The 14,055-nt window shown below is 46.8% G+C and overlaps 1 protein-coding gene and 1 long non-coding RNA gene across 2 annotated transcripts in view; one reads left to right on the forward strand and one right to left on the reverse strand.

Annotated features, from left to right (window-relative positions):
- The first annotated feature begins 696 nt into the window (after positions 1-696).
- The window catches only part of PCP4L1 (Purkinje cell protein 4 like 1), a 28,371-nt gene continuing 15,012 nt past the window's right edge, over positions 697-14,055 (forward strand). The window contains exon 1 of the mRNA XM_012928081.2: positions 697-920. Within this exon, the coding sequence (XP_012783535.2) occupies positions 912-920 (9 nt within the window). The 5' untranslated portion in view covers positions 697-911. The remainder of the gene's footprint in view (positions 921-14,055) is intronic.
- LOC131479608 (uncharacterized) lies at positions 6,098-8,743 on the reverse strand. Its single transcript, XR_009245006.1, has 3 exons — positions 8,168-8,743; positions 6,986-7,053; positions 6,098-6,288 (listed from the first exon to the last, which is right to left on the reverse strand). It is a non-coding gene; the product is annotated as an uncharacterized LOC131479608 (long non-coding RNA).

Here is a 14,055-nt window from a genome sequence, read left to right on the forward strand (position 1 = left end):
TGAGCATTAGCAGGAAGCTGGGATAGGACATGAAGCCCGGATGGTGTAAGAGTTGGACAGGTATTTTGACTATGGCACAGAACTGGCACTCCTGAAGGAGCTCATCTTTTTGATGCAGGGTTTTTTGTTTGTTTGTTTGTTTGTTTTGTTTTGTGCATTTCATGGGAGATGGGACTTGATGTCTTCTTGGGTGTTTTCCGACACCTAAGATCTATGATCTTCCATGTCAAATAGGCCTTTTACAATTTTCCTGTTCTTTGTCGCAGCACACTGTCCATTTGTTCCGCTGTTTCATTATATACAGTTGATCTTCCCACTACTAAATCTTCGTCTGGCAAGTCTCTTGGCTTCCCCGGCTTCCTCCTTCCCGCATATCCTCTTCATTCCCTTCCAGGTCTTCTTTTCTGTCTTTCCTGAGCTCATCACGCTCCTTACTCTCCCCTGCCTGCTTCCCTCCTTTGTGGACTATTTCTTCCCTCTCTTCTACGGCTCCCCCTGCTTGATTTTCTGTCCTTTCATCCCCCGACGGCCTCCCCCTCCTTCCCGCTCTCTGCCTGTCTTACCCTAGTTTGGAAATGCAGCAGACCTCTGGACCTGCCACTATTGGATGCCGAGGGCTGTCATTCTGCAGAAGGAAGAGCTCCTATTGGTCTGACTGGAGGCGGGTACCGGAGCTGATTATAAAAGGTGGGGCCAGAGGCTCTTGGCAAAGGCTCTGACAGGACGGGGTCGTGAGGGGACGCTTGGCTGGGAACTGAGAGCTGAGAACGTGCACGACCAGCACCGGAGCAGGGTCCTCTGCACTCCCGGGTAGCCGGGCTCCTGTCTCAGAGCCCAGAAACTCTCGCCGTCGCCCGCTCAGCCCCTCGGGCCCCTCGGCTCACCTGTGCGTGCCGCGCCCCGCCGCCGACATGAGCGAGGTGAGCGCCGGGGGGCTGCGGCCGGGAGGAGGCTGCGGTCCGGGGTCCCAGGGAGGCGAGGGGGAGTGCGGCCCCTGGAGCTGCAGAGACCCTCTGGGAGGCTCCCCTGTGCTCCTGGGGGGAAGCTCTCACTTCGAGGTGCTGGGACGCCATTGGAAGAGGGGGCGCTGTAAATCCCCCAGCTGTGGAGGGCGCTTTTGGGGTGCCTGGAATCGGCTGTGAAGCGAGGGGGACTGAGCCCGTTCGGGGTGCTGGCCTCTGCTTCATTCTTACACCTGGAGGTTTATCTGATTCCCTAGCTCCCTTCACTTCTCGCCATCCTCCCTCCCCTACCTAGGGCTGTGGATAGCATCCAACAAGAACTCCATCCCTGGCCGCCTTGGGATGGCCACTTTCCCACGTCTTGGAAAGGGGCGCCTGGCCCTTTGCACCTTCTGTCAGGAGCGTGGGTGGGATCCTTTCTGATCTTCAGAAGCCCCCCACCCCACCCCCTGCAGTGGAGGCATGCCCAGCTCCTGCAAGTGTGGAGAACTCCCTCTGCAGTGCTGGCCACCTCCTAGGTCTTCAGGCAGGTTCCGTGATGTTCCCTGGAACTGGACCCAGGCCACTCACCGTTGTTCTCGGGATCAAAGCAGAAGCTCTGATAGACCTCTCCTATTGTCCGACTGTATCTGTTGGCGCTGTGGCAGAAATAGAAGCAAGCAGGACCCTTCTTAAGTGTGTGGTCAGCCTGAGCAGTGGCCCGGCAACCTGACCCGGGCCCTTGTGTCAATCCTTCTTCTCACTGAAACACCAGACCGCAGCTGTGCTGCTTACTGACGGTGTGGCCTCAGGCAAATGATGAAACCCCTCTGGGCTTCGGCTTTTATTTGTACAAAGGGTAGTGGGACTTGTTCTGGTTAACAAGGGAGTGGAAGTGCAGAGTGGGCTTTCAGTCTGAGTTAGTGTTTAGCTCCCTGATTCTTTTTTCCCAGTTACAGTGTTATGGAAGAATGACCACAAGGAATCCCAATGACTTCAGGGTAGTTGAAGGAAGAGACTGGAGCCTACATCCCAGCTTAGATAGAAAGACGGAGGCTTTTAGTAAGAACTCTGCAAGCTCCTACCAAAGTGGTCATCTGGGGAGCCAATTAGTGTCAACTGCTATGTTGTCTTGGTTGCCATGTTCACTAAGTGTATCCTGGAAAACTCAGCTATTCCAGGGGGCTGTGGAAGACTTGAACTGGTCTCTAGTCCCTCCGCTGGCTGGGACTGTGGTCATGACAGTCTTTGAAAAAGAAGGGGAAGGGAAGTCCTTTCCAGATCTAGTATTTCAACTATGAGAAAATGGATTTTCTTTACCCACTTTTTACAGAAATCTAGGGTTCAAGCCATTCCTTCCCTCGCAAACGTTTCTAAATCTGAGAGTTGTAATCCAAGCCATCCCCTGGGAGTTCTTCATGAGGCTGTGCCAACATGAGGATTTGTGCTTTGGCAACGGGATGGGGGGGTGTGGAGGAGAGTACATGACAAAAGAGCTGGCCTTTAGGATGGTGTTTGGTGGAGTGCCAAGGTTGTTTTGTGACAAGGAAAACACTCTGGTATTGGGGGAGTTGGTCAAGTCTTGGGCCCCCTCCTGATTCAGCAGCAGAACTGGGCTAGCCTCGGTTCATTGAGTCAGAGGCTTGCCTGAGACTAACTAGCAGTGTCTGCAAGGCTGCCTGTCCTCCCAGGCTGTCAGAACAAACTGCTTTGAACTAGCAATTTAGCCGTCGAAGCTGCCTCTTCATACCGAGCCAAGCCTGGCTTCAGGGATCAGTATTTATAAAACCCCGAAGCAGCCACCTGGGTGTACAGAGGTCAACTATCTCTGAACCAGCTCGCTAAGGGAGTCTCTGGGCTTCCCTAAGGGGCAAGACCCCGCCTGTCCTCTTTCTCTCCTGAAAGCTATGAGGAGCAGCCCAAGTGTTGCCAGAGCTCGGGAGCTGGAGGGAGACTTCAAACTGCTTCAGTTCCCTTCGGCCAGCCCCGAGGGTCTCCTCCTAAACATGGCGGAATCCAACCCATGGAAGCCCTGTGTGCCCCAATCTTATGTAAGTTTCACGTCCCCGCTCCCACCCCAATTACTTGCCCTCTTGCTTTAGGGAAACTGCATGAAAGGCAAGGGTGTGGGATGTCTTTAGGAGATTTCCATTTCACCCGAGGAACAGAAACTGGGGAGGAGCCTACAGATTCTAGGAAGAGGAGCCAGGTAGGGGGTCCGGTGGGATTCCTGGGGCAGCTCTACAGCTTGGCTCTGCCTTGGTGGCTCTTTGCTATCACTCAGTACTGCAGCAGAACATGTCCCTGGGACTGTGTGTGTATGCGTTCCTGCGCAGAGGCGCTGCAGGGGCTCATCTCCTGCCTGTCTACAGGCACAGCTGCAGGCAGGGCGTGTTTGCTGGAGATCGCTGTCTATCTCTCATAGTTTAATAACTTTTCCCTAGTTTCAGTGAAGGATGGGAACAGGAGGTGCATTCAATCCCTGAGGGCTTTTTCCTATCATCTCTTGGCATACCACGTAGCTGACTGCTTCTTCTTGCGATCCTGTTGCTGTTCTCATCTGGGAAAAGCCTGGTGGGAGGAAACCTAGACACAGCAATCATTGTGCCGTGATGCAAGCCAAGGACTATTGGTGACCATCCTCCTGGTGCCTCTCTTGGGTTTTGGCTGCCAAGACAGATCAACTAGAAATCTCATTAGAGGAGAGCTTAGAACTGGTGTTTATTCCATTATTCTGTTTGCTATCTTCTTGCCTAATGGGCCTGGGCTATCACACTTTGGGGACCACATTCTCTTTCCTTTGCACATCTGTGTGCCTCTGCAACCTTCTTCCCAATGGCTGTTCAGTCAGCGTGATACTCCTCAGCTAAATCTTTTGTAAGACTGTAGTTAGGGAACCTGATAGGGCCTTACAGACATCAATTCAAGTTTCTGTTTGTGATATTTTATTATTATCATGGTTCAGTTGGACATGCAAAATTGAAGGGCTAGCTACTTTTCATTGGAATGCCTTGTGCCTCTGGAAACACCTGTCTTCTACAGTAAGGAAAACCAGAATGTAGCTTCCTTTTCCTAGTCATCCATTTATATTATTTGCTTTCATTGCTTGGCCAGGACCTCTGTCTTGTACAAGTGGACAGCTTTGTCATCTTGTCACCTGACAATATGAATGGTTTTCTCCCGAGTGGTAGCGGTGATAAATACCTCTAACAATGTCAAGACTTTATAGGGGTAGGCAGTCCTAAGTAATATGGCTGAAGTCCAAGTGCACCAACTCGATGTATCTTTCATGTTTCTCTGTGGAGAAACTTCACTGATGGATGGGAGTGTTGCTGGTGGAAAGATGATAGATCAGTAACTTGTCTTTATAGAATAACTTGTCTTTATAAAATGATGCTTTTGTGAATGCCTTCCTCTGAATTTTTTCTTTCGTCTCTATTTCCAAGTTGGCTTTCATGGATTCTATTTTTTAAAATGATTTATTTATTTATATGGCAAAGTCAGATATACAGAGAGAAGGAGAGACAGAGAGGAAGATCTTCCTTCTGATGATCCACTCCCCAAGTGACTGTAACAGCCGGTGCTGCGCTGATCCAAATCTGGGAGCCAGGAGCTCTTCCGGGTATCCCACGCAGGTGCAGGGTCCCAAAGCTTTGGGCCATCCTCGTCTGCTTTCCCAGGTCACAAGCAGGGAGCTGGATGGGAAGTGGGGCTGCAGGGATTAGAACTGGCGCCTATATGGGATCCCAGCGTGTTCAAGGCAAGGACTTTAGCCACTAGGCTACCGCGCCGGGCCGCATGATTCTATTTTGTCAGGAAAAAAAACTTAATTCTGAGAAAATTCTTCAAGATACACAGGTGTTTTGGGGTTGGCAATGTGGTATAGTGAGTTAAGCTGTCACCTTTTATATTGGCATGCCATGTGGGTGCTGCTTCAATCCCAGATATGCCTCTTATGATCTAGTTCCCTGCTAATGTGCCTGTGAAAGCAGCAGAGGATGGCTCTACTATTTGGCCCCTGCACCCATATGGGACACCTGGATGAAGCTCCTGTCTTCTGGCTTTGGCTTGGTCAAGCTCAGTCACTGTGGCATGTGGAGAGTGAACCACCAGATGGGAGATTTCTGTCTGTCTTCCTCTCTCTATAACTCTGCCTTTGAAATAAATAAATAAAACTTTTAAAAAAGAAAGGTCAATATATCTTCCACCAAACAAAATCCAAATAACATATCAAAATATCGTAGAGACATGATTTTAGGTTTGTTGGGGAGTTCTAAAGATCACCTGTTTCAGTCTTCTCGTTTTACAGATGAGGAAACTGAGGCCCGAAAATGATCTGAGTTTTCATAGTGCTGAACTGAGACTAGCGCGCAACACTGCTGGGTTTTCATCCTGCAAGAACTTTCCACAAGATTCTTTCTAACTTGTTACTCCAGCGAAAGTAGATGATGTAATTTGCATGCAGTTTTTAATCAATATTTTAGATGCTTTTTGTAAGAAGTATAAGGTCGAGCCCAGTGCAATGGCTCAATGGTTAAATTCTCACATAGCAAGCACTAGGATCCCATAAGGGTGCCAGTTCATGTCCTGGCTGCTCCACTTCCCTTCCAGCTCTCTGCTTATGGCCTGGGAAAGCAGTAGAGGACGGCCCAAAGCCTTGGGTTCCTGCACCAGCATAGGAAATCCAAAAGAAGCTCCTGGGTCCTAGCTTTGGGTCGGATCAGTTCTGGCCACTGTAGGGATTTGGGGAGTGAGCCACCAGATCGACGTTCTTTCCCTCTTTCTCTCCTTCTCTCTGCAAATATGATCTGTCTTTCCAATAAAAACAAATAGTTTTTAAAAGAAATATAGGGTAAAAGTATGGTTAAATAAATACTGAGCAACAGAATAGAGAAGGAGCGACCAACTTAGGATACCTACGTAGGACCTCTATAAAGTCGCTGTTATCAGCAGCATACACTTGGGCGGAATAGAAGGCCCGGCAGTCACTCGCAATTCTTATGCAGGAGGCCGAGTCATGGTAAGTGTTGGTATGGTGACTGTAACAGAGTGGAATAGGTGAGTTGATCAGAGCGAGGGAGCAGGGAAACCTGGAGGATTTCATTGTACAGGTTCCGTTTCCATCATTGGTTCCCAAAATAGCAGAACGTCAAGGATCAGAAAGAGAATTTTTATTTCTAAACTATGGCAGCAGTTCTCTCAACTCTGATTCGGAGGACTCAGGGCAGGAAAGCTGGTATTAAAGTAAAGTTGGTGCACTGGATGATCAGGCAGACTCTAGATATTTAGTCCTTCACCTGGCTGCTTGACTTCCAAGTGAGGATTAGAGTCTGGGAGGAAGAGGATCCTGAAGAAAGGGAAAGAAGGATGTTTTAGACCCCAGACTCCCAAGCATCTTATTTGTTTTTCTTTTTTCTTTTTTTTTTTAATTTGCTTTATTTTACTTATTGGAGAATCAGATATACAGTGAGGAGGAGAGACAGAGAGGAAAATCTTTCAGCTGTTGATTCACTCCCTAAGTGGCCACAAAGGTCAGAGCTGAGCCGATCTGAAGCCAGGAGCCTGAAGCCTCTTCTAGGTATCCCACGCAGGTGCAGGGTCCCAAAGCTTTGTGCCATCCTTGACTGCATTCCTGGGCCACAAGCAGAGAGTTGGATGGGAAGCACGGCTGCTAGGACATGAACTGGTGGCCATGTGGGAATCTCGGTGTGTGCAAGGAAAGGACTTTAGCAGCTAGGCTACTGTGCCAGGCCCTAACCAAGTGTCTTATTTCTAAGATCACACTCAGATCTGCTGTTTGAACTACATTGACTTGCCTCAGAACTACTATTGTTTCATGAGTAAGCCAAGGCAGAAACAGATCCAAAAGCACTTTTTCCAAGAAATTTGCATCCCTGCAAGGTGCCTATAAATAAATGCCTAGAAACCTAGACCTTGTCACATTCGTCTCACTGAAGCCCAATTTCTGCTTACACCCAGACTGACTGCTGCAGTGCCCACTCAGGTTTCCCAACCCTTCACTCAGGGGAGAAGGTGCCACTCACCATTCTGTTGTCCTTGGTGATGCTTTTCTCCCACACAAAGCCCTCCAGCTGAGTGTTTGCTTTGTAGGCTGTGGGGGGATTAATAACGTTTATTTTGAGATATTAACACCATGGGTGGAATGAACATTGAAGATTATAGTAATAGATGATGCTTTGGCACTAGTCTCTCTCCCACACCCTCTAACCCCCAGTATGGGGTAAGGCACAGCTCCAAGCCATGTGCAGAGTACCACGAATAACCAGTCATTAAACCGTGGCAGCCCATGCTGGGGGGGAATGGGTTGGGTCTGTTGACTCACTGCATACCATGAGCTGGCATGGCCAAGGAATTCTGCTTCTGACTCCAGGGGGTTACTGCTATTCCAGGAAACAGGGGTGGGGATAGCTAAGGGAAGAAGGACAAATTGGGGGGCTTGGTTGCTAGGGCAGTTTAGATACTATTTTTATCTTAGTGGGCATCTGAGCAATGGGCATCTAGGTTATATTCCCTGTGTTAGATTATATTCCCTGTGTATGTATGTAAAATTTGGAGGAAAGATTCTTAGTTTTTTTTTTTTTTCCTGTTAGTATCTTGACAGTGACCTTGAGCAAGTCTTTCTGAAGCTGTTTGAGGACTGCAGCTGGTAGCTGCACAGAAAGAATTGAAACAGTTCCAACAACACTCCAAAAACAGAAGTCTAGAGTCATTTAGGGTCACCAGGGGGATCCCAGAGGCTTCTGTAATGTCCTTTAGCAATGACCTTCATTTAACATTGAGGGGAGAATATGCCAGTAGGGATTTAAGGGTGTCTGGGACTCGGGAGTGGGAGCAAAGCTTTTTTGTTGCCGCTTGGGAGCAGATCCACTAGCTCCAGTCCCCCTTCACATCCTGTACCTCTAGAGTGAGCAGTGAGTTTATGAAACCTAGAATTTATGTCAATACAAAGGCTAGAAAAGAGCTCTGTTTGGGCTCATATTTAGACTTTTTTAGAATTCAAGCTCTTTTCTGGTTTCTCTGTCCTGCACTGTAGGATGGATTCTAAGGACCTTTGCCTGGTCATCTAAACTAGCCAATTCCTGCAGTACTATACTGGTTTTAATGTGGTTTTTTTTTTTTGCCCTACATTCAAGCTGTGTCATAGAAATGCAGAGTATAGGTGGTCCAGGTGAGATGAGGTGATCCTTGTTCCTGTTTATTGCTACCTGTGATCCTTCTTTAAAAAGCCCAGTGTGATGAAGAGTATGGTGAAATCTGGATATTTATCCTTCCCAAAGATAGTTCTAGCTCACTGGTGGAGCGGGGAGGGTGACAGTATCTTCCTTCTTCTGGTGACAATGGTTGCTGTGGCAACACCATTAAAGATGAAAGCAACAAAGGAAGGAAGAAATACAGCTGGTGAAGGGGGCAGGGTGAGTTGGGCTAGAGCAATAGGATACCTGTTCCCCATTAGCAGCAGCAGGAAGCACCCAAGTTGCTATGGCTTTGGCTGTCTGTAGGTGCTTGCCAAGACAATACCTCGTGAGGCAAAGGATAGAATTACGCAATCATCTGTGTAATACAAAGGTGGATAGAAGGACTTGATTAAAGGGATAAAGTTTATTTGCTCTTGATTGCTGATCTCCTTCCTAGATTCTGTAACTTAAGAAGGGTTAAGAGTTTGCAGAGGTTTACAGCCATTCTCAGTGTTTTGGGGGACAGATATTGGGAGGATCCTTCATGAAGTTCTCATGATCGCAGAGAGTGATCACCTCACCTGCAGGGCCCTTGGCACAACTCCAGTATTCTTTTCCCGCTTCCATTCCGCTTGCCGAGGATGTACTGTGGCAACTCCGCTCTTTGATTCTAGAACTTTAATCATGAGGTACTCTAATAACTTTACCTAGACATATTAATTTGTTTTTCTTTTCAATTGAGAGGCTAAGAGAGAGAAAGAGAAGAAACATGGCAGCTCCCATCTGCCAAAACGCCCATGGTAGACTTCAGCTGTAGCCGAGCTGAGGGCTAGGTACTCAATCTGGGTCTCCCGTGTGAGTGTCAGGAGTCCAGCTGCTTGAGCCAACATCACTACCACAAAGGTGCTGCGTAATTCGGAAGTCCAAGTCAGAGATCAAAACCAGGGACCCAGATATGGAGTGGGATGCTTAATTGTTATACCAAATTCCCACCCAGAAACCTATTGTTATATTCAACCTAGGGATGTATTATTTTAGACTAATAACTATTCCTTTTAATTTAGGTTAGGCATTTATATTTACTGGGATTTCAAAAAGTTCATGGAAGTTTCACATCGTATTTTAAGTCTATATTTTTCATGAATCTTTTGAAGCCTCTGTTTACATTTTCTTTAATTCTTTCCAATTTTCAAGGAAGGTGTTATCTCTCCTCTATTGAGGAGGGGTCTGAGCAAAGCAAAGCTAAATAGTTCACTCAGTGTCATGTACTACACATGGCAAAGATGGGGCCTGAACAGACCAGATGCAGGTATAGGGTTGTGAACTTGGATCTTACTCCATTTAATGTGTCACATTGCCAATCCAGGGATCTGAAGCCTGAGGAACATCTAATTCACATGAGCAAATATCTATTGAGTACTTATTATGTGCAAGACAGGTTGTAGTTGCAGTTATAGATAACACATAATTTACAAATGGAAAATATGAAATGTACTTTTTTTTTTGAAATGTACTTTCAAGGAAATCAAATCTCATGTGTGTTGCTGAGGATAAGGAAAGAGAAACAAGGCAGGAACATGATAGCACAGCTCATAGTGAATAGCCTTGCTGAGAAGGTCTTCCCTTCACTATCAGCACTTCTTAGTCACACATGCTGCAGTGTAAAAAAAACATGAGTGACTTCTGATAACATCTACCACAACCTCAGCCATGTCTACGAGATGGAGGCCTTCAATTATGTGAGAAAAAATTTGATTTCAGAAATTTGGGTGAGGTAGAAAGTAAGATAGAGTGGGAACTCCAGTCATTCAACAAATGTTTAGTATGAATGATGTGCAAGGAATGACTAGGAATTAATGATCTAAGAGGTGACAGAGATAAGAGAACCACATGCCAGGGTTCTGAGAAAGGAACCTAGTGTGTTCCAGGAATGAGGTTATAGAGGCCATCAATGGCTGCGTGATGTAGGGCCTTCTAGGCCATGTTAGCAGTTTTGTTTATCTTAAGAACATTGGCAACTATAGAAAAATGATTTGTGTTAGGATATACAGTGGTCTGAATGTTTTTTTTAATTCTTTTTTTTTAAGATTTATTTGTTTTTATTACAAAGTCAGATATACAGAGAGGAGGAGAGACAGAGAGGAAGATCTTCCATCTGATGGTTCACTCCCCAAGTGAGCGCAATGGCCAGTGCTGCGCTCATCCAATGCTAGGAGCCAGCAGCTCTTCCAGGTCTCCCACGCGGGTGCAGGATCCTAAGGCTTTGGGCCATCCTTGACTGCTTTCCCAGGCCACAAGCAGGGAGCTGGATGGGAAGTGGGGCTGCCGGGATTAGAACTGGCGCCCATATGGGATCCCGGAGCATTCAAGGCGAGGACTTTAGCTGCTAGGCCACTCTGCCCGGCCCCAGTGGTCTGAATGTTTATACCACCTCCTGAAATTCACATGTTAAAATCCTAATCCCCAAGGTGATAGCACCAAGGGGTGCCTTTGGGAGGTGACAAGTGGTGACATGGTGCCCTTACGAAGGGATGAATATTCTTATGAAGGCAACCTCAGAGAGCCTGTGAGGATGCAGCAAGGAAGGAAAGAGGCCCCTGCCAGCACCTCAGTCTTAGACTTCCCAGTCTCCAGAACTGTTAGCAATAAGCTTCTGTTGTTCATCAGCTACCCAGTTTGTGACATTTTTATTATAGCAGCCTGACCTAATACAGGGTTGTAACAGTGGAGAAAAGTGAATGGATTACAGGATAGATTTAACAGGATTTAACAGTGAATTGTTTTATACAATGTGGAGCAAGGAAAGGTAAAAACAATAATTTCTAGGTTTCTTTATTTTTTTTAAGATTTAATTTTTATTGGAAAGGCAGATATACAGAGAGGAGAGACAGAGAGGAAGATCTTCCTTCCGATGATTCACTCCCCAAGAGGCTGCAACTGCTGGAGCTGATCCAATCCAAAGCCAGGAGTCTCTTCCAGGTTTCCCACGCGGGTGCAGGGTCCCAAGGCTTTGGGCCATCCTCCTCTGCTTTCCCAGGCCACAAGCAGGGAGCTGGATGGGAAGTGGAGCTGCCGGGATTAGAAACTGTGCCCAATGGCGGGTGTTACAGTGCAGCAGGTCAAATGCTACTTGGGACACCAATATCCCATATCAGAATGCTTGGGATGGTTTTGTTCTAATTCTGACATAGAGTCTTGTGATGCACCTGGAGGAAGCAGATGATTTTCTGGGTCTGCCATGTGGGTGCAGGTGCCGAAGGACATGGACCATCCACTGCTTCCTCAGGCATTTTGACAGAAAGCTGGATAGAAGTAGAGCATCCTGATCCCTAACTTGCATCTATATTGGATCCTATATGCATCCTATACCATTTATCATAATATATTTGAGGTTCATTTACATTGTTCCATGTATCAATAGTTTGTTTTTTATAAATGCTGATTTTTTTTTAAAAGATTTATTCATTTTATTACAGCCAGATATACAGAGAGGAGGAGAGACAGAGAGGAAGATCTTCCATCCGATGATTCACTCCCCAAGTGAGCCGCAACGGGCCGGTGCTGGGAACCAACGGTTCCGAAGCTGGGAACCAGGAACCTCTTCCGGGTCTCCCACGCGGGTGCAGGGTCCCAATGCATTGGGCCGTCCTCGACTGCTTTCCCAGGCCACAAGCAGGGAGCTGGATGGGAAGTGGAGCTGCTGGGATTAGAACCTTCGCCCATATGGGATCCCGGGGCATTCAAGGCGAGGACTTTAGCCACTAGGCCACGCCGCTGGGCCCTGCTGACTGATTTTACATTATATGGATGTGCCATAATCTGTTTCTCTTCTCTGGTGAGAGACATTTGAGTTGTTTCCAGTAAACTATTACAGTCTAAACTCTTATAAACTATTATAATCAAAACAATTACAGATTTGTATGTGGACATAAGTTTTAATTTCATTTAAGTAAATAGCAAGAAGTGGGATTACCGTGTTTTATGATACATATATACTTAAGAAACTGCCAAATGGGACCAGTGTTGTGGCCCAGAGTGTTCAGCTGCAGCTTATGACTTGGCATCTGTGTTCGAGTGCTGGATCAAGTTCTGGCTGCTCTGCTTCCAATCCAGCTCCCTGCTAATGGACCCTGGAAAGCACTAGCAGATGGCCCAAATACGTGGGCCACTGCCATGCAAATGGGAGACCTGGATAGGGTTCCTGACTCATAACTTAACCCTGCTGTTTATGTTAATCCGGAGAGTGAACCAGCAGGTGGAAGATCCCACTTGCTTTGTCATTCTGCTTTCAAATAAATACATAAATCTTTAAAGAAAAAGTAGTGGCAAAAATTCTACATTTTTAGCATCATGTATTAGAGTTCCAACTGCTCCATATTTTTGCCAGCACATGGCATTATAATTGTGGTTATACTGGGTATGTAACAGTATCTCATTCATTTTGATTTGCATTTCGTAAAAGACTAATGATTTTATGCAACTTTTCATGTGATGATTCGCCATCCAATTATCTTCTTTGATAAAGCATTACTTCAAATATTTTGTCTTCTTAAGAAACTATATGTTGTGGCCATCATGTTGCAGTAGATTAGCCTACTGCTACCAACACTGGTATCTTAGATCAGAGGGCTCGTTAGAATCACAGCTTCTGTGCTTCTAATTCAACTTTCTGTTGAAAGTGCTTGGAATCCTGTGCTTAGAATCCTGCCACCATGTGGGATACCTGAATGGAGTGTCTGGCTGTTGGCTTTGGCACAAACCTGACTGCTCCACCCATTTGGGGAATGAACCAAAGGATGGAAGAATATCCTCTCTTCCTCTCTTTCTCTCTCTCTCTGGGTCTGCTTTTCAAACAAATATACCTTTTTTTTAAAGATTTATTTATTTTTTATTACAAAGTCAGATATACAGAGAGGAGGAGAGACAGAGAGGAAGATCTTCCATCCGATGATTCACTCCCCAAGTGAGCCACAACGGGCCGGTGCGCGCCGATCTGAAGCTGGGAACCAGGAACTTCTTCCAGGTCTCCCACACGGGTGCAGGGTCCCAATGCTTTGGGCTGTCCTTGACTGCTTTCCCAGGCCACAAGCAGGGAGCTGGATGGGAAGAGGAGCTGCCGGGACTAGAACTGGCGCCCATATGGGATCCCGGGGCATTCAAGGCGAGGACTTTAGCTGCTAGGCCACACCGCTGGGCCCTTCAAATAAATATATCTTAAAACACAATGGGCCAGTGCAGTGGCTCAATAGGCTAATCTTCTCTTTGCAGCACTGGCGTCTCATTTGACACTGATTCTAGTCCCAGCTTGCCCCACTTCAGATCCAGCTTCCTTCTTATGGCCTGGGAGAGCAGCAGGCATCCTTGGGCCCCTCCCTGCCCGCACTTGGGAGATCTAGATGAAGCTCCTGACTCCTGGCTTCAATTTTGCTCAGCTCTGGTCATTGTGACAATTTGGGGTGTGAACCAATGGAGAGAAGATCTTTCTCTTTGTCACTCCTTCTTTCTGTAAATCTGCCTTTTCAGTATAAAATTAGAAAAAAAGCATGTGTTTATTTTTTAAAGACTCATTTACTTTTTATTTGAAAGGCTGAGAAGGCTGAGTTACTGGGGGGGAGGCGGGGAAGGAGGGATGGAAGGGGAGGGTAGAAGAGACGGAGAGATAAATCTTCCATTCACTGGTTCACTCCCCAAATTGTTGACAGAGAGAGAGGAGAGAAAGGTAGGGAGGGATTGTCCATCTACTAGTTCACTCCCCAAATGGCCACAGTGGCCAGGCAGGGCCAGCAGAAGCAAGGAGCCTGGACTCCATCTGGATCTCCCGCCTGGACAACAAGGACCCAAACACTGAGCCATCTTCTTTTGCTTTCTCAGGCACATTAGCAGCAACTTGAACCAACACTCACAGGGGATGCTGGCGT

The sequence above is a fragment of the Ochotona princeps genome, chromosome 2, assembly GCF_030435755.1.
Source record: "Ochotona princeps isolate mOchPri1 chromosome 2, mOchPri1.hap1, whole genome shotgun sequence".
NCBI lineage: Eukaryota > Metazoa > Chordata > Mammalia > Lagomorpha > Ochotonidae > Ochotona > Ochotona princeps.